The sequence below is a fragment of the Rattus rattus genome, chromosome 14, assembly GCF_011064425.1.
Source record: "Rattus rattus isolate New Zealand chromosome 14, Rrattus_CSIRO_v1, whole genome shotgun sequence".
Lineage (NCBI taxonomy): Eukaryota > Metazoa > Chordata > Mammalia > Rodentia > Muridae > Rattus > Rattus rattus.
Genome location: NC_046167.1, coordinates 1,407,921 through 1,428,201, shown reverse-complemented (window position 1 = coordinate 1,428,201; position 20,281 = coordinate 1,407,921). Strand labels below are relative to the sequence as shown.

The window sequence follows — 20,281 nt, the reverse complement described above, 5'->3', positions numbered from 1 at the left end:
TTAGAAAGGCTAGAAGATTGTAAACTCCGGCCTAGCAAATAAGTAAAAAAATAGTGTGTGTACAGGTATTTAAGAGTAGTTATAGAATTATTAAGAATGATAACTTAGGGAAATTGATTTTAAATATAAGAAATTAATATTTAGTTGGATTTTTTTTTGTACTATAAACAACCATCAAAGACAATTTTAAGTTAATTGTTTATATTTAATCACTTTTAATAATTTAGCTTTTGTTTTTGGGAAAGAGTCACAATTTGCAACTTTCTTGTTTCTATGTTATATTATAAATCCTCTTTTTACTTTGTCCTGTCAACATGAAATAAAATGTTCAAAGTTGTTGGAAAAATGGAAAGGGTATGGACATGTCAACATTTCTAGAACTTAGATACTAATTAGGATGTATAGTTACGGGTCAGACTTTACATGTGATCCTTTTCCTGTATTACAGTTACAAAATAACTGGCACTGTTTTGTTCAGTTTTCATACAGTCTCGTGGTTTCAAAACTTTGAAGTCAAGGACACGGCGTTTGCAATCTACTTCTGAAAGATTAGCAGAAGCACAGAATATAGCACCATCATTTGTGAAGGTAATTACTTCTTTGTGATTTAGAAAGTAATAACTTTCAACTATTGAGACCATAAACTTCATTTTTTTCTGGTGATCACTACATCACTGATAATTATTGTGCCTATAAATCCTTAAACATAGTTCTTTATTCTTGAGAATTTCATACATGTATTCAATGAAATATATTTACCTTCTATTTCTTTATTTTAGCTTTGCATATGTTTTCCCCTCATTGTCTGCCTCCCAATTTCATATCTTTAAAGTTAAAAAATTTTATATTATAACCTACTTAGCCCAGTTGGTGCTGCTCATATATGCATCTGTGTTATTCACTGGAGCATGGGAATTCTTTCAGTGGCCACATCCTTAGGAAAAGTAAGTGGTAGCCCTGAAAATTGCCTACCACATCCATGTCAGAATTTTGGTTGGCTTGATCTTATGCAGCTAATCTCTGTGGCTGTGAGTTCATGAAGTTATAACTGTATCATACCCAGTAGGCATTTCACAGCATTTTCATTGCATCTTCCTGTGCAATAGTTCTTAAATCTTCCTGTTTCTTCCTTTATATTCTTGGAGTCTTGTTGTAGAGGGGTATTTGATATTGATGTCCTGTTTAGGGCTGAACACTCATTCTCTCATCTAGTAGTTTACTAGTTTTGCATCTCTTCATTGGCTGCTGCACAGTGCAAAAAGGAGTTGTTTTCTCCAAGGTTGAAAGCAGGCCAAGTCTGTGGTTATAAATATAAATATTTAGAAAGCACTTGCAAGCATCACCAGTTGGCAAAAATATAAATAGCAGATTTTACTCTGGTATCTGACCATTCCAGCTGTGGGCTTTTTGATCAGGATACAGTACCAGGTATAGAATTTCTTCACTGGAAGAGTCTCCACTCCTTTAAGAAAGAGGTTCGATACCTTAGTAACAGCCATGCCTTTATTGTACCAGTAGACTTTTCTTGCTTGGCTGGTCAGTATTGGAGCATGCAGGGTATAAAGCTGGTTAAGATCACTGATAGTTTTCTCTCTTAATAACCTGCATTGCATCTTTCAACACTATGAGAGCTGGCATGCAGGGAGGAAGGTTCTCAGTTTGAGATTGGTTTTGTATAGACTGTAACCAACATGCGTGGTGTGTTCAGCAGCTGAGGTTCACTCTGTGTGTAGGTTTGGTAGGTAACAAGGATAATGGCAGCCTGTGTTGTTTTGATGATCCCTAGGCCTCCTTGGCCAACGATATGTAGAGAAGTCTCTCATTCCTTGTATTGTAACTTAATTACCTATAGATTTTGAGAACCACATTGTTTTTGTGTTTTTGTTTTTTTTTTTTCGGAGCTGGGGACCAAACCCAGGACCTTGCACGCTTGCTAGGCAAGCACTCTACCACTGAGCTAAATCCCCAACGAGAACCACATTGTCTATCTCTGCAGGATAATTCTATTTGAACTATTTTTAAGTTGTATTTTGAAGTTAGCATACTATTGATATATGAATAAGGTTTTGTCTACATCCTTAATTTTGGTAACCCCCATCTATCTACCTGCCCGTATGTGCTTAGCTTTAACCTCCACTGCTCCCCTTTTTTCATGTCTTCTATTGCATTCACATATTATCAGATTGGGGTGTGAGATTCAGCTTTCCTTATATGTACACGTTCTTTGTGTTAGCTGTCCTTCCACTTCTAGGTTTCCCCTAGACCCATTAACGCCTTTCTGCTGCCAGTATTCTACCTCTCTCTTTTTAGCTGTAATTTTACTCTTCCTTAAGTTGCGAATGTTGTTCTTGTCCATCTCCCTTGTTATTTTGAGCAGGGTCTCAGTCTGTAGTCCAGGTGTTCTAAACCTCACTATGTAGCCTACTTTGGTCTCAAACTGAAGGCAATCTTTCTGCTGCAGCTCAAAGCTGGGATTGCAAGTATGAGCTACTTTGCACAGCCAACACTTCTTACAACTTTCTCTTCATCTTTGGTGCACTGCCATTCATAACAACTGTAACATTTTATTGCCTGGATTACTCTCTTAGGTACTCATTTAATCCTTTGTTTCTCCTCTTGCTACTTTCGGTATTGCCTCCAAACTTAGACCATCATTGCTTCTCATTAATTGCGTTGCTCCACTTTACTACCCAACACAGCCTCATATAACATAGCGTTTAATTGTACTTTATTTATGATTCTTCTGTTCTCATCTTGAATATGGTCATTCATTAAATACCCTTGCTCTCTTCTTGGCACTATATCTTACCAGATTATTTACAGTTTTGTACAGTTTTTCACATTGCTCTTTCAAGTTATTTGCTCATGATGTCTGTTTCCTGTGTTTATATTTGTGTGTGTGTGTGTGTGTGTGTGTGTGTGTGTGTGTGTGTGTGTGTGTCTGTCTGTCTGTCTGTCTGTCTGTAAGTGAGTGAGTGATAGTTTTCTTCAGCCCAGGCTGACCTTGAACTCAGTCCATCTTCTTAAGTCCGAAAATTGCAGACCTGTGACATGATGCCTTTGGCTATATGACTTTTAGGGGAGGGGGTGAGGAAGTTGGAAGGATGGTTTCATATAGCACATGTCTCTTTGTGTACCTAAGGGCTACCTTAAACTTCCAGTTCTCCTGCTTTTACCTCTCATGTGCTGGCATTGCATACTTGTACTACATACTTGGTTCTGTGGATCAACCTGAAGGCCTTATATATGCTCAGCAAACACTGTCAACTAATCTACTTCTCCAACTTTCTGTCTGTGATTTTGATGGCTCAGTCGTTAAAGGCAAGGCATGTAGCCAAAATATCAAGAGAATGGGACATCTCTCTAGCCTCAGGGTTCCATTCTCAGTAAGAGATTTTGTTTTCCATAGCTAGCAGTCATTATATTGCTATACCAGTTGCTTTTAGCAAAATATCAAAATTATTTGTAAAGTATGTCTATTTGTTTAATTTTGTCCAGTAAACTGAAAATCTCCAGACACTGCCTTCTTTCTTTGTATCTTTCTGACACTTTTATTTTCTTACATTTTTAGGGGTTTCTTTTGCGGGACAGAGGAACAGATCTTGAGAGTTTGGACAAACTTATGAAAACTAAAAACATACCTGAAGCTCACCAAGATGCATTTAAAACTGGTTTTGCAGAGGGTTTTCTCAAAGCTCAAGCTCTTACACAGAAGACCAATGGTACGATGAATAGGAAGGATAGTTGGAAAGACACCTGTGTGCGATGTGACTGAAGGTGGGCTGCATGTGCCAGAGCACACGTGTGGTGATCTCATGGTTTTGGACATCAGTTCTTTCCTTTTGCTTTCCGTCCTTCCTCTATGGATTCCAGCACTTAAACTCAGGTTGCAAGGCTTGCACAGCAAGCTTTTACCTGCTGAGCAATATCACTGTCCTGTAGAAACTTTAGAAAATCAGTCTTAATATCGATCATGATCCACAGTAAAACGTAAGATTACTTAAGCTGTGTGGGAATGGAAGTAAAAATAAAGAGTAAAAATTGTGCCTTGATAAATACAAGGCACGTTCTCTTAGAGAACATCATGGTAGCCATCAAGTTTTTGACAAAGATAATGATGTGCATTAGAAAAAAAGATAACCTCTTCAACTAGTGGTGCTGGGAGGAACACATGGCCCCAGCCACATGTAGATTACATGAGATCCTAATCTTTCACTTTATATAAAAATTAAAATGGAGTAAAAACCTTAACCTAAGATTCAAAACTCAGACTTCCGGAATAAAACACACATGTAACACTTTAGTATACAAGCATAGGAAAGAATTTTCCAAGATGGACTCTAGCAGTTCAAGAAATAATTGTAAAAGGTGACAAGTAGAAGTATATGAAATTAAAAGGCTTGTAGACAGCAAAAGGAATCAGGAAAGTAAAGTAATGTTTTCTACAATAGAAGAACAAACTTTGCCAACCCGATGAGATTAATGTTTAGAATCTATGAACAATTGTTCAATTTTTATTCATCATAAAACTCAAGTCATCTGATCAGTAAATGGTTAAATGAATTGGATAGTTCTCAAAAGAGAACTACACGTGGCTAGTAAGTATATGAAAAAAGTTTCAACTTCCTCAGCCATTAAAGAAATTCACACTCCTCTGAGATTATCTCCAATCAGAGTGGCTGTCGCTAAATAAACAACCACTGATGAGAGTGACAGAAGGACCTTTACACACTGCTGATGGTGGGGTACTGGTGGAGTGGCAGAAGGACCTTTACACACTGCTGATGGTAGGGTACCTGGTGGAGTGGCAGAAGGACCTTTACACACTGCTGATGTGGGGTACCTGGTGGAGTCCTTAGGACGATAAAAGCAGCGATTCCCCAGGAAACTGAAACGTGAACTGAACATAGTCCAGTTATATTTAACCATTTTTGAGAATGTAAACAAAGGAATTTTAAGCATGGCAAAGAGATGTTTATACATTTGTTTTTACTTAGCTGATGGGACAGTAGCCAAGATATTAGAGCAAGCCCAAATACCCATCAACAGAATAATGTATGAAATGTGGTGTTTATATATAGTGGAATTTTATTATTTAGCTATTCTGAAGTATGAAATGTGACTTGCAGGAAAATGGATGGAATTGAATATTATCATCTTAAATATAAAAGCCAGATTCTGATGTTAATGTTCCTTTTTATGCAGAGTTTGTGTGGATTTGTGCACATGTATACATTTATTTGTATGCTAAGTTGGAGGGACAAAAATTGCAAGTATTTTTGCATGCAGAATCGAAAGTAAACTGTATGAAATACGTGTATATGAATAATATGAAAGTAGAAGGACAACTATTGTAGGGGAAGGAAGGAGACAGCAACGAGAAAACACACACACACACACACACACACACACAGAGAGAGAGAGAGAGAGAGAGAGAATAAAAACCTTACTTAGTCTTTGTGCTAACAAAAGATCGTATCATATCAAGATTAAGCCCTCATATAAATTTCACCAGATAAAACTGAATACTGGTTTTCTTGCTAACAAGTTTACTGCATAAATGCATGTTAGTTGGTGATGGGGGGACAAGGTGGGTGGTAAAAATACACTTTCAACTTTTCTGTAAACCTAAACTTTAAAAACAATGTGTTGTTCTTCTGAGGATTCAACCCAGGACTTCAGGCATAATAAACATTCTACCAGTGAGAATATTTTCATCTTAAAGTCTTAATACATCAGAACGAAGTAGTAACTAATACTTGACCATAAAGGTGTTATATTTAATTGATACCATTTAATTCAAGGCCTTTTCCTCTTTCAGATTCCTTAAGGCGAACTCGTCTGATTCTCTTTGTTTTGCTCCTGTTTGGCATTTATGGACTCTTAAAAAATCCATTTTTATCTGGTAAAGACTTTCATATATTTGAGTTAATTTATTTCCTCTTTACAGCATCTGGCTTTTATATTTTTTACAATTGTAACATATATATTACTATCCTACCAAAATTTTCTTTTGTTGAACTTCGGGTTGTGGTTAATTGGGAAGAATATTTGAAAAGTAAGGTCCATTTAGTTTGGACTTAAAAAAAATTAGTGTAACATTTTGTTTATGCTGGGTTTAAAGTAATATTTTCAAAGTTCTATTTCTGTGGCTAGTATATCAGAATACTAAGTTATTAAATGAATAATTTTAGGAATTAAAACTATCATAGTTAAAAAAAATGCTGTTCCTAAGCACTTTCCTGAGTTATCAAACCATCAGTTTTTGGTATGGCTGGGGCCAGATAGTTAGGTATTATCAGGCTCGAGGGTCTCCTTATAATCAGCTCTTAAAACCAATAATGGAGCTAAAGACTTACTGTTTATGGGAGCTAAGTCTTATTTTGAACTATGTAGACGGTCATCACTAAATAGCTAAACTTGACATGATTACTATTTAACTGGAGGATGATGAAGCATAAAGATACAGGGACTAGAGAGATAGCTTAGTGGTTAAGAGTACTAGCTAGCTACTCTTGAAGAGTACCTGGGTTAAATTCCTAGCACCCACACACCCAACCACCTTAAACTCCAGCTCCAGGGGACTCAATACCCTTCTCTGGCCTCCACGAGAGGCCACACATGTGCACACATACATTCATACAGGTAAAACATTTGGTTTTAAAAGCTGATTATGAGGTGACCCTCAAGCCTGTTAATACTTAACTATCCAACTAGTTACTTAATAATACCTCCAGAAAAATGAGACCCTAAAATCACTTTGGAGTGGGTTAGTGAGTCTGATGTATAGAGTTTTTAAGACACTTCATGCTTTTAAGGCCTTAGAAATCAAAAGAACATAGATACATGGAGTTTACCACTTCAGGGTTAGCTGAGGGAGGAACAGCAGTGAAGTAGAAGAATAACATTGATCAGCAGGTTAGAGTACAAAGTCTGGGAGCAGTGCACGCCTTTAATCCCAGCACTTGGGAGACAGGTATGTAGATCTCTGTGAGTTTGAGGCCAGCCTAACAAAGCAAGTTCCAGGATAGCCACAGCTACACAGAGAAACCTTGTCTCAAAAAAAAAAGGCAAGGTTCAAAGACTTTTGACAGTGAGATCAGGTATTTTGAAAATCAAAGCCAATGAAGACCTGATAGCTGGGTTCCATGGTGCACACATTTAATCTTAGCCAGAGGAAGGTCTTTATCTAAGTTGAAGGGTATCCTGATGTTTATAGCAACTTCCATGCCAGCCAGAGCGCTGTATAGTGAGATCCTGTCTCCAATAACAAGAACAAAGCTCACAAAACAAAATCAGTAATAAAGTTTGTTTTGGTTTATGTACCCAAGGATTAGAGTCCATAATAGCAGGGATGGCATGGTGGCTGGAGAGGAGCAGGAGGTGGCTCATCACATTTTCAGTCACACAGAAAGCAGAGTGAACTGGAGGTGGGATAAGGCTACAAGCTCCCAAAACCCACACTTCCACCAGGAAGGCTTCTTGTCCTAAAGGTTCCAGAACCTCCCTAAATAGCACCACCAACCGAGGACCGATTGTTCACAGTCCTATGTCTACTTTAATGTTCTAGTTCAAACCATCCCAGCTGTTAGTCTCCAAAAGGTACTAATTAGCCTGGTATGGCTTAGCTATGGGTCAGTTGAAAGAGCTGTATGCTCTAGAGTTAAGGTATGTCTTTTGGGGTAGTGGTAGGTCCTTGGGCTTGGAGACGCAGCTTTTGTCGAGAGGTATATTTTTATGTCTGACAAAGCAGCTTTAGGAAGGGAGTATATGTTTTGGCTCACAGTTTGAGCACACAGTCGATGCAGCAGCGTGAGGTAGCTGGTCATTTTGCAGCTTCAGCCAGGACTCAGAGAGAAGTGAAATGTTGGCATTTAGTTCATTTTCTCCCTTTTATTCAGGACAGGACCCTCAGCTTCATTTACATAGTTCTTCCCATCTCAGTCCAATTTAGAAACTCCTTTGTAGGCATGCCCAGAAGTTTCTCACCTAGATCCTATCAAATGGACAGTGATAAACATCACAGTGTTGAAGTCCTTGTTAGATATTCTAATTTCAATCATTCTAATTTTCTTTTGCTGCGATAAAACGCTTAAACAACTTGGGGAGAGGGAAGTTAAGATAGCGTGCAGTCTTTTTTACACAGATCAGGACTACCTGCCTGGTGATGGTACCACCAAGACTTTGATATCAAATGTCCTCACATACTTTCTTCCTGTTAGTGCGCTTCCGGACAACTACAGGACTTGATTCTGCAGTAGACCCTGTCCAGATGAAAAATGTCACTTTTGAACATGTTAAAGGGGTAAGTTAAGGTTTTTTTCTTTTGCTTTCTTTGTATTTTGTCTAATTGATACTCTGCATTAGGCTTCCATTTGGTTATACCAAGCTGCCCCAAACTTTTCTTGCAATTTAAAGCTATGAGCCCTGTTTGAATTACAGAAAGTGAATAATTTAGGAAAAGATCAATATGATTGATATTTAAAATTTGAATCATTAATAGGGAGCTGGGACCTTTCTATTCTTACTGAGGTCTGCAGTCAAACATATATTGAATTTTGGGGGCTAGAGAGATGGTGTAGTGGGTAAGAGCACTTCCTGGTCTTGATAAGACCTAAGTTCAGTTCCAGCTACCCACAACTCAAAACTGCTTATACCTCCAGTTCTAGGGAATCCAGTTCATCTTTCGACCTCCATGAGCACCTGCACTCAACATGCACATACTCTACTCAGGCACACATAATATTAAAAAAACAAAGCATAGCTAGCTGTCTGTTCTGTCTGTCTATCTATCTATCTATTCATTTATTTAGGTTTTTCAAGATGGTCTTTCTGTATAACAGCCCTGGCTGTCCTAGAACTCACTCTGTAGACAAGCCTGGCCTCTAACTGACAGAGATCCACCCCTCTGCCTCCTGAGTGCTGGGATTACAGGCATGTGCCACCTTTCCTGGTGATAAAGTAAATCTTTAAAAAATTGAATTCTTGTTGAAGCTTTATTTGGTTGGAATATACAATTTTCTGGCTACAGTGAGGATGAAGCAATGTCTAAATATAAAACCAGACATAGGCTGACAACTAAACAACAGAATCGAATAAATTCTGACAAAATTTAAATTCATGTGAGCAAAATAACTTGATTGAATTTAACATAATAGGTTTGCTATTACCCAGTTTTGCCATGTCTTCAAAAACTTACATAACAATCATTTTTTGCCCAGAAATTTTGATTATACATGTATTTATATAGTGCTGCTTCCAAAATAGAAGAACCATTTAGAACATCATTATCTTGATGCTCTTAACCTACCTCACCCAGTAGCTTTTCTGTTGCTCACCTAGAGATACTTTTGCTGCAGAGAGTGGGGGCAGATAGTATTTATTTTGAGAAATAAATGGTATCTCACGTCTCTTGCTTTATTCTTAGAATTTAAAATCACCATTTACCTATTATTTTAAGTAGATATATTTTAGTCTTTCACTGTGCAGTATTCTTGGGTTTTTTTAGAAAAGTGTTCTTTTTAAGTAACTTATTCAGGTCATTTTGAAGTTTGTATTTGCTTACAAGTACATAAATAATACGTTTCAAGAATGAGCACATGTTTTTCATCAGTTCTCAGCCAAACAAAAACCATTAGAACACCACAGCCTCCCAGAAGCCTCTTGTTCCTGTCTCCATCAGTGAAAAGAGAGTCACCCTTCTGGCAGACACTTCACTTCTACTTTCTGTCCTAATTGCTGCAGTATACACAGAATGCCCTGTTTTGTACCTTCCTTTGTTTAACACGATGTTCATGGTTGGGATCTAGCCATGCTGTGTGAATTTCATATATCCTGAGTATACAGTTTGCATTATGTGGCTGTCAGAATACACTCCTCATTTTAACTAACTCAGACATTTTGGTTGCTTGTAGTTTGGGACTCTAGTATTATATGTACCCCATGCATTTTGGTGAACATGTGTCCGTTCTCTTGAGGCTAGGAGTGAATAGACCTTTATTACTTAATATCATTACAAAAATTTTAGTAAAAATCTTCCTGTCTCCAATATTTTCTAGAGATACTTTTGGGAAATTTTTTAGAAATGTAATCACAACCTAAACAGCTTAGATTCTCAGATTGCCCTTTGTCTCTCATTTCCCTAATGTTTGAGATTTAGCCTAACCAACAGATTTGACTTGTTTCTCCTGCTGAGTAAAGGTGTGAATGTTAAAGGACTTTGGCATAGTAAGGATGCAATGTAATTGGAAATAAGGATTGGGTGAAAACCTTTAGCATCTTAAAAATACTTTTCACTGACGAAGGCCAAGTTCACTCAAGTCTACATTAAGTATACGATTACCAAAGAAGCAGTTTTGATAATCTAAACATTATTTGATTATTTGGTAAATTGCACTGTTTAAGGTGGAGGAGGCCAAACAAGAATTACAGGAAGTGGTTGAATTCTTGAAAAACCCACAGAAGTTTACTGTGCTTGGAGGTAAACTTCCCAAAGGTAAGAGATTCTCCCTTTTAACATGATTTGATATAAAACAAAGTAATACGTTACAAATTTTTTTTGATCATATTATAACTGATTGAAATTCGGTTCCTAATTTTTGTTTTTAAAAATTTGTGCTTATTCCACACATAAAGTTCTATAACTACTTTTTAATAAGACATAATGCTTCTTTAAATACTTGGCTGTACATTTACCAAAGAGGATATTTTTAATTAAAAAAAATTTAAAGTTTATGCATATGTTTTGCTGATGTGTATGTCTACCTACCCTGTGTATGCTGGTAGAGGGAAAAAGGGAGCGTCAGATTTTCCCAGGATTAGAGTTACACAGGTTGGGAGTTGCTATGTAGGTGTTGGGAATTGAACCTGGGTAGTGTAGAAGAGAATCCAGTTCTCTTAAATACGGAGTCATCTCTCTAAGCTGACATAAAGATATTTTTTCTATAGCATTTGTATAGTTATAACTAGCACTTTTACATGGATGTAAAATTGTTAACTTCCCTGCTTATACACAAAATTATCATTTGTTCTAATCTCAGTCTATGTAATGTCACCCCCATCAAATCAAGGTCAGGCATGCATCCAGGGTCACTCTAGGCAGTGATGCTTTTGATCTTATTTGTTTGGTTTTGGTCTTGCCCTGGAGATCAACCTTACTCACCTTGTGCATGGTTGGTAAGTGCCATGCCATGCCACTGGACTACACCCAGCTCCGTGGGCTTGTTTTATATGAGAGAAATTTTGAAGATTTTTGTTAAGTGGAACTATGGAAATTGTACTTACAATCTTTGTAATTATGAAGACAAAAAGGTAATTATTTTTAGCATTTGTACTTTTACATAAACATTTATATGATTTTTCTTTTTCTACTAAAAAAGGCAGTTTGATGGCCACTCTAACCCAGGTTTTGCCCTTCAGTCAGATTGTTCCATAAAATAAATTTGTAAGGGATAGGTGGGTCTGTATCTCAGGCTGTCTAGTGGTTATCCAGTATGTATAAAACCCAAGATTTGATCCCCACCATGGTAGAAACTGAGCCTTTAAACACAACATGTAGGAGGTGAAGCAGGTAAAACAGAAATTTGAAGTTACTTAAAAAAAAGGGGACAAATGTCTAGGAATAGAATTTCTATGTTAAAGGTTATAATTTGTTTTTGTTTGTTGTCTTTAAAGATTTGTTTCAGACTTGTAGTTTTAGAGGTTTTAGTCTACAATCCTGACCCATCTTTGAGGTTGGAGGTGAGGCTAAGCATATAGTGCCTGGTAGCACAAAGCTCATCTCACAGTAGAGGACAGAGTGGAGAGGGTGGCTCAGTCACTAGGCACAGCCTATCTTTCCAAGGCCTGCCTTTGCATGTGGCTCAGGATAAAAGACACAAACACAGTCTACCCTTTGAAGGCACAACTGCATGTGGCACAGAATTGGAGATAAAAATCTACCCTTCAATGACTCACCTCTTCCCACTAGGTTCTGTCTCTAAGTTTTGACAGTCTTAACAGCAGTGGCTTAGGCAGACCTTTAACAGTAGTGATTTCAAATGCACTACTTCCAGACTCACTGCAGTTTTAAGGCCAGATTTTAGACTTCTGGGAACATCTGGGAGTTCTACAGAGAAAGTAGGAGAATGTTCCCAAAACTTTTCCCTGTTAGGGATACAGTGATATAATATCATAGAATATTTAAAACTATAGTTACACTTAATTTCTAATAAAACGTTATATAAATTTAAATTTATGGAAAAACTTGGAGTTATGTATTACGATATATTAAGTCAGTAGTGGTAAGCAACTTAAGACGGGTATCACTAAAGCATGATAATACCTTCATGCTGCTTTCTAGCTTGTCTCTACTTTTTTTAAAAATATTAAAATGTAACATCACTGCATCTTTATTACTTTTTAATATAAATTTTAAAAGTTATATACGAATCAGGGATTACTTTTTTCCAACTTACTATGGGAAAACCTTATTGTTATGAAAACTTATAAATATTTGGAAAACCTTGGAATAATAGCAGTTAACATCTATGTATTATCAACATAGACTCAACAGTATTTGACATTTTGTCAAATATTTTTGTTTGCCTGTGTGCATTATGTATGTTTCATTTCTCCCTTGAACACATGAAAGCTATAGATATCAACTATGTGTCACCTGCAAGTAAAGATGCTGCCCTAATCTTACCTAACTCAGCCCAATTTAGTATTACTTGTTTTAGATTGGCTTTTTTTGGCTTTGTTTTTTAGTTTATACCATATGTCTCTAGAAAATACTTTTTAGTCTTTTATGGAAGTAATTTATCAGGATTCTTCCCTTTATATTTGGCTGCTTAATTTTTAGTGTGAATTTTATGTTGTTATAAATTAGTCTATATTCCTTTGCTTAGTACTCTTGTCTTGCCTGTTAATGTGTGGATTTTATGCGTGCGTGCGTGCGTTCGTGCGTGTGCGCGTGTGCGCGCACACACACACACACACATACACACACACACACTTTCCCCCTGACTGGCCTGAAACTATATAAACCAGGTTGGCTTTGAACTCATGGAGTTCTATTCGCTTCTGCCTCCCTAGTCCTGGAATTAAAGGTATATGCAACCTCTCCTTGCTGTGAATAATATTTAAATGGTACAAGAAAATTAGTTGTAGAAAAAATTTTAAAAGTGAAACATCAGAAACTTGTTTATGTTTTGTTTTTTTGCCATGTTTGGCAATATTGAACATTACTGTTATTTCTGTTAGAGCAATTAATATTTGTGTTAGAGTTTCTGATTGAGGGGCTTTAAAAGTAATTCCTCATTCTTGTCTCTTTTTCTTCTAGGAATTCTTTTAGTGGGGCCACCAGGAACAGGGAAGACACTTCTTGCCCGAGCTGTGGCAGGAGAAGCTGATGTTCCTTTTTATTATGCTTCTGGATCAGAATTCGATGAGATGTTTGTGGGTGTAGGAGCCAGCAGGATCAGAAATCTTTTTAGTATGTTTGGTGTATATTGTAGACTCTTGCGTTAGAGCAGCAGTAATGTTTTATTTACCCTTTTCCTGATAATTGGTTTTAATTCCAGGTAACTTAGTGGCGCTGTATGCTTTATTTAAACAGTTTTACATTGTAGGTGTAAAATATGTACAGTCAATTCTCTTCCACTTTTCTTTGGGTTTAGGAATTGAACTCAAGCCCGTTTTCTACTGAACTGTCTTATAGGCCCTGCATTCTTTTCAAAAACAGGCTAAACATTCATAAGGCCTGGTAGATGTGCTACATGAAGTTAGGGAGTGTTGATATTGAAAAATGCTTAAGAATTTTTTTGTTTTACATTTTATCAATTTCGTAGCATATAATTAATATTAGCTTCAATTCAGATTATTATATTTGTACAAATAGGAAGAATAGAAAACCAAACTTGACTCTTTGATAGTCTTACAGGTTTTGATATTTTTATGTTCAAAAAGTTATGATTTCTTTCAAGTTATTTGAACATTTTTTGTTTTCTTAGGAGAAGCAAAAGCAAATGCTCCTTGTGTTATATTCATTGATGAATTGGATTCTGTTGGTGGGAAGAGAATTGAATCTCCAATGCATCCATATTCAAGGCAGACTATCAATCAACTTCTTGCCGAAATGGATGGGTAATTGAGCCTTTGTTAAATATGATGTAATATTTTAAAAGTTAGCATTTATACTATTTTTATGTTAATTTAGAGTAACAGATACCTTCTAGTATTTGATATTTACAAACTTGGTTTTATGCAAATTTTTCTCATGGAAGATTTGATAAAATTGTATAGATATTAAATGTTATATGTTTAGGTAACAGTCAAATGTAAGAAGTCAAATTTTTCTTTCAATATCGTTTCCCTTACTAACTGATGATCTCCTCTCATTGAGTTATTCATTTATTGTACTTTTAAATGGAAAACTGAGTTAAAACTGGTCTATTTAAAGAAAGATATGGAGTATAGGGATGGCTCAATGGTAGATCTTTTGCTACTAGTGTGTGAGTACCTAAATTAGGTCCCCAGCGCTGACTTATGTATTTTCCCCCACCCCACCCTCCCCACAGACATAAGGGATAACACACTAGTTTCTGTATAGTTGATGACTGAAAATGAAGAAATGTTGCCTTGAATAAATTATCTTAGTGGCAGTGTGAGACATTTTGACTAAATAGAAGTCTAATACCTCATAATTTGAATTGGATTTTTCAAAATTTAAAGAGGAACTGAGCCTTTTCTATCAGTTTGTTTTCCTAAGTAACAGATAGTTTGTAATTTATGTAACCAGAGGCTTATTATCAGCTAAGGTTAGCAATGAATGGTTTTGTATATAGGTGTTGTTACATGTAAGCCATACTTCAGTTTTCAGTGAAATGGTATTTTTTTTCTTTCTAGTTTCAAACCCAATGAAGGAGTAATCATTATAGGTGCCACAAATTTCCCAGAGGCATTAGATAAGTAAGTATGAAAAGAAAAATTCTGTGAAGAATATGTGCTACAACACTGTACTAAGAGATGCCTACTACAAAATAACTTGCACAGTTCCATTTATAGGGACCATTCCAAGTAGGTAAATCCAGAGACAGATAATGATTGCTAAAGGCTTAGAGAACGTGACCTAATTTGACCAGTGGACAAAGAATTCTTAAGGAAGAAAATAATTCTAAAGTTATATCAAAGTGATATTTGCAAAACCTAATGTATTAAACCCAGGTGGATTATTTACTTTGAATTTAGAACTGTTAGAATTACTACTCAGTAATATTTAAAACATATATCATATTTAAATGGAAAGGTTTTTAAAAGTAAAATTTATAGCATTAAAGATCAGTCCTGGGAGTGAGGCTAGAGATGACTCAGTGGTCCTTGAGAGAACATACGGTCCTTGTCATGGGTCAGAGTTTTGTTCTCATTACTCAGGCTCTCCAGCTTACAGCCACTGCAGTTGGACTCCAGCCCTAGGGCATTGAGCACATTCATTCGGCCACTGTAGGCACCTACACTAAAGGGCACGTACCTGTGCCTCTTCCATATTTAAAAACAAAAATAAGTTTAAATTAAAAAAACTTATACAAGTTACTTTTTCTTTGATTAGTACCTTGTCTTTTTCTGATACAACAGTTAAGCAGTTAAGAAGGGAGTGTGTCTTTTTAAAAATAACTGTTTTATTTTCTGAGGTTATAATTGTATAATTTTTCCCCCTTCTCTTCCCTTCTTTCAAGTCATCTCATGTAACCCTCACCCCTAACTGACTCTTTTTAAAATTCATTATCTTTTTTTCTTTGTGTGTGTGTGTGTGTGTGTGTGTGTGTGTGTGTGTGTGTGTATTCCTAAATACATAAGTGTAACCTATTTAGTGTCTATAGTGTTACTTATATATTTCTTAGGGCTGATTATTTGGGATGCTTTTCCCTGTTTAAGACTTGCTCCTGTTCTCAGCAGTTTTACTCACCTGGAGTTCTTTGTCTATGGGTGAGACTTGATGAGCTTTCCCCATCCACATTTGCCTAACAGCATTATCTTTTTGAGGTCATGTTTAGGCAACCACTTTAGTGAAACATGATGAGTATCGCTTCTGACATTTGTAGGAGATACAGTTTTACAAAGTTCCCTGATTCTTTGGTTCATACAGTCTTATCATCCCTTCTTCCAAATTGATCCACGAGTAGTAGTTGTATTAGTTGGAACTGGGCTCTACTACTCTGCATTTTGATTAGGTTTAATTTTCTGTAATGGTCTCTTATCAGTTGCAGAGAAAGGTTTCCCAGTGAGGGGTGAAGACTACTTTTTTTTTTTTTTTTTTTTTTGGATATTTTTATTTAAATTTCAAATGTTACTTTTTTTTTTTTTACCAGTTTCCTGTCCATAAGCCCCCTATCTCCTCCCCCTCCCATTCTATAAAGATGTTCCCCTCCCCGTCACCCCCCTTCACACACACACACACACACACACACACACACACCCACACACACCCCCCGACAGAGGTTTAACCCCTGGAAGCTCTGGTTGTTTGGCATTGTTGTTTTTATGGGGTTGTAAGCCCCTTCAGCTCTTTCACTCGTTTCTCTAATTCCTCCATTGGGGGTCTTGTTCTTGACAACTACTCTTATCAGTAAATATAAGGACAAAATATTTAGAGTATAACTAGGGAGTGCTGGTTTAGCAAAATAGCAGTTATAGGTTCTCCTCTAAGATCCCTTACTATCCCTGGGTAGCTGGCTGGTTTCCAGTACCAGGGATGATTTCTCTCTTTGTCGAGTTGGTTTTAAGTCCAATTAAAGAGCTCTTGGTTACCACTGAAGTGTGCATGACTCTACTGAACTCTTAGGGTTAGTGCCATGCTGATTACTATCGTGCTTCATAGATGTCATACTTGGGGTACGATAGTTGATTGCTTTTCTCTTTGGAATCTTGCATGTTGCTTTCTAATATGAAAGCTAGTCTTCAGGTAAGAGGCATTCCATTCAGTTTCAGCTCAGGGTCTCTAGGTCCTGTGTCTGAAGTGCATGTGTTTTCTTCCATACAGTCTTATTTTCCACCTCTGGTGGGGCAGGAAAGGACACTAGCAGTGGCTTGTAATGTTTTGAGAGTCTCTTGGACACTGACCAACAAACTTATGCCTGGTGTTGAGTTTTTTGGTAGATGCTCTATGGTTCTTTAGGGAAGTATCACCAACTGATAAGGGAGACACACACACATACACACTGATTTACACATATTATAGATATTTTAGGTAGACAGTTAAAATATGCTGGGCATTTTGCCACACCCCTTTAATCTCAGCATTTGGAAGAGACAGGCACATCTCTGAATTTGAGGCCAGCCTGGGTTGCATATTGAATTCAAGAATAATATAGAAACCCTACTTAAAAAAGATTTATATATCATTAGTCAAAAAAAAATTCTGTGATAGACTGATATTGAAGCAGTGCATCCAGTTTCAAGTCTTCAGATGAGCGTATATAACCCGGAACAGCTGCACTAACTAGGAAAGTAAAAAGGGACTATTGGGCAGGAGGCATAGAGAGGAATGTGGTCGTGAACAAGAGATCCGAAGGGGGCTCTAAATAGGGAGGGAGAAGAGAGAGAGAATGCTGCCTTAGCGGCACACATAATATCCACGTGAACCTTCCTCCCCCCTTCTGTTCATCATTATTTCACCCCAGGTTACACTACGTAGTCCTGTGACTCCTTCCTTAGCTTCTTGAGTCCTGTGGCTATGGTTTCCAAGCTTCTGAGGGAGCTCTCTGAACATTTATATTCAGAATTCTTTCTTATCTTTGGTTGTCATTGTTTCCCCATCATGTGTTGAATGTGTGTTAGCATCTTTGACTCATTAATTTATATATATCTTTTATTTTTTTCCCAGTGCCTTAATACGTCCTGGTCGTTTTGATATGCAAGTTACAGTTCCAAGGCCAGATGTGAAGGGTCGTACTGAAATTTTGAAATGGTATCTTAATAAAATAAAGTTTGATAAATGTGAGTCTAATTTCTTAATTCAAATATTGTTATTTCAGGAAAATGGAAATATATCTAACCATTCTGTTTGGTCCCTATTTAGAACTTTATGGTCCTTTATATTTCAGACCAGTTAATTTTTTGCTCCTTTTTATACCCAATTATATTTGCATTCTTCAGTTTGTATATATATTCAGGATATTATTTTATTCTTGTATCCTAATTCCAAAGGAAATTTGGTTTGGGGTTTATAGATGTGTGTGTGTGTGTGTGTGTGTGTGTGTGTGTGTGTGTGTGTGTGTGTGTGTGATATGCATGTATGTATGAAGATGTATGTATAGATTTTAAATCAAAATATAAAATACAGAAAATAGGCGCTTCATTTAGGAAGAAAACAAAATATGAAACAAGGCATATAGAAATATGGAACACTTGAAGACAAGAACAATAGTATAAATTGCAGGGTTTTCGAGGATGTCTCTCACCACAAGAGAGACCAAGGTATTTTAAGATAAAATTTTAGAGAAAAGAATTTGGACTGTGGGTTTGCTTTTTCATTTGTGGCTAGGCTGGATATAATGTAGAGTGTATCTACGATATATTTATTTTTATCTTTTATGTGTGTAACTGTTTTGTCTGCATGTATTTATACCACATGTGTGTAGTACCAATAGAGGCCAGAAGAGAAGCTGCCTTGTGGATGCTGAGAACTGAACCTGGGTCCTCTGCTAGAGCAGTTGGTACTCTAAAATGCCGGGCCATCTCTTCAGGCCCAGCATAAGCTATATTTCAAGTTTCTACTTTTAACTTCTTTTTTTTTTTCCAGAGCTGGGAACCGAACCCAGGGCTTTGTGCTTGCTAGGCAAGCGCTCTACCACTGAGCTAAATCCCCAACCCCTCAAGTTTCTAAATCCATTTCAGTAACTGCTTTTCGTTTTGTTTTCAAAAAGCTAGTAAAACTTAGAACTTTTCTGGAAGTTTTATTGAAATAATTTATTATTAATAATAGTGTTAATTATTACTAATAGTAATTAACATTAACTTAAAATGGCATATTTTGTTAAGTTTTATTAAGTTCAGTTTTAGTTTTAAGATGCGTTTTAAGTTGTAATTTAGATTAATTGTGTTCTTTCTACCTTCAAAATGTGAGTTGAATGAGAAGAGCCTGTATTTAGTGATGGAGATTTATTGTATTCTCTTTTTCTGTAGCTGTTGATCCAGAAATCATAGCTCGAGGAACTGTTGGGTTTTCTGGAGCAGAGTTGGAGAATCTTGTGAACCAAGCTGCATTAAAGGCAGCAGTTGATGGAAAAGAAATGGTTACCATGAAGGAACTAGAGTTTTCCAAGGATAAAATTCTAATGGGTATGTTTTCCTTCTGCAGTTCATCTTTTTCTTTTGTTTTTTACCCTGCCTTACCTTTTTATTTTTGAGCCTGACTTTCATTCTATAATCTAAGCTGGTAAGTTGGCTCTCACTTTCACTATATGTATCTCAGGCTGGCAGGGCACTCCTGCTAGTCATTCTGCCTCTGCCTTCTCACTGCCATGTCTCTATCCTCTCAAAGGACCGCTCGCTTCCTTGCTTTCTTTTCCTTCCTTCCTTCCTTCCTTCCTTCCTTCCTTCCTTCCTTCCTTCCTTTTCCTTTGCATGAGTGTGCGTGCGTGCGCATGTGTGTGTCTGTGTCTGTGTGTGATTTGTCTGGTTTGCTTTCCCCTTATCACAGAGAATCATGGGCTAACCTGACACTTAATATTTTCTTGCCTCTGGAGTGATGGGACTATAGGCTACCATATGCAGCAGTTAAGTATACTGCCCTATATGTTATTTATTTTAGGACCAGAAAGAAGAAGTGTGGAAATTGATAACAAAAACAAAACTATAACAGCCTACCATGAATCTGGTCATGCTATTATTGCATATTACACAAAGGATGCAATGCCAATCAATAAAGCTACAATCATGCCACGAGGGCCAACACTTGGACATGTAAGTTTCTTATAGCCCTTCCTCCCATTACCGTGCTAGTAACTCAGAGGCTCATGCATATGACTCAAGCTCTCACCACCGTTTTGTTTGTTTTCTTTGAGACAGGGTTTCTCTTCTCATTTTGTAGCTCAGATTGGCCTAGAAGACTCCATGTAGCCTAGAACTTGTAATTCTCTTGCCTTGCCTTCATAAATCCTGGGAACACATATTTGAGCCACCTTGCCTACTATATCTCATTTTCTTGTTTTAAACTTCATTTTCAAATACAGCTTTCTAGAAGCATATATAAGAGATTGCAAATTTCTAATGATTTTTATCCCTTTTGATTTTGTGACTAACA

At 36.8% G+C, this 20,281-nt stretch overlaps 1 protein-coding gene across 2 annotated transcripts in view; it reads left to right on the top strand.

Annotated features, from left to right (window-relative positions):
• Positions 1–20,281, top strand: part of Yme1l1 (YME1 like 1 ATPase) — a 35,719-nt gene that overhangs the window by 10,528 nt on the left and 4,910 nt on the right. For both annotated transcript variants that reach the window (XM_032919580.1, XM_032919579.1), the window contains exons 5-15: positions 479–588; positions 3,572–3,722; positions 5,822–5,905; positions 8,223–8,305; positions 10,405–10,495; positions 13,322–13,474; positions 13,992–14,124; positions 14,887–14,949; positions 17,861–17,973; positions 19,162–19,317; positions 19,790–19,941. In XM_032919580.1, the coding sequence (XP_032775471.1) occupies positions 479–588; positions 3,572–3,722; positions 5,822–5,905; positions 8,223–8,305; positions 10,405–10,495; positions 13,322–13,474; positions 13,992–14,124; positions 14,887–14,949; positions 17,861–17,973; positions 19,162–19,317; positions 19,790–19,941 (1,289 nt within the window). The remainder of the gene's footprint in view (positions 1–478; positions 589–3,571; positions 3,723–5,821; positions 5,906–8,222; positions 8,306–10,404; positions 10,496–13,321; positions 13,475–13,991; positions 14,125–14,886; positions 14,950–17,860; positions 17,974–19,161; positions 19,318–19,789; positions 19,942–20,281) is intronic.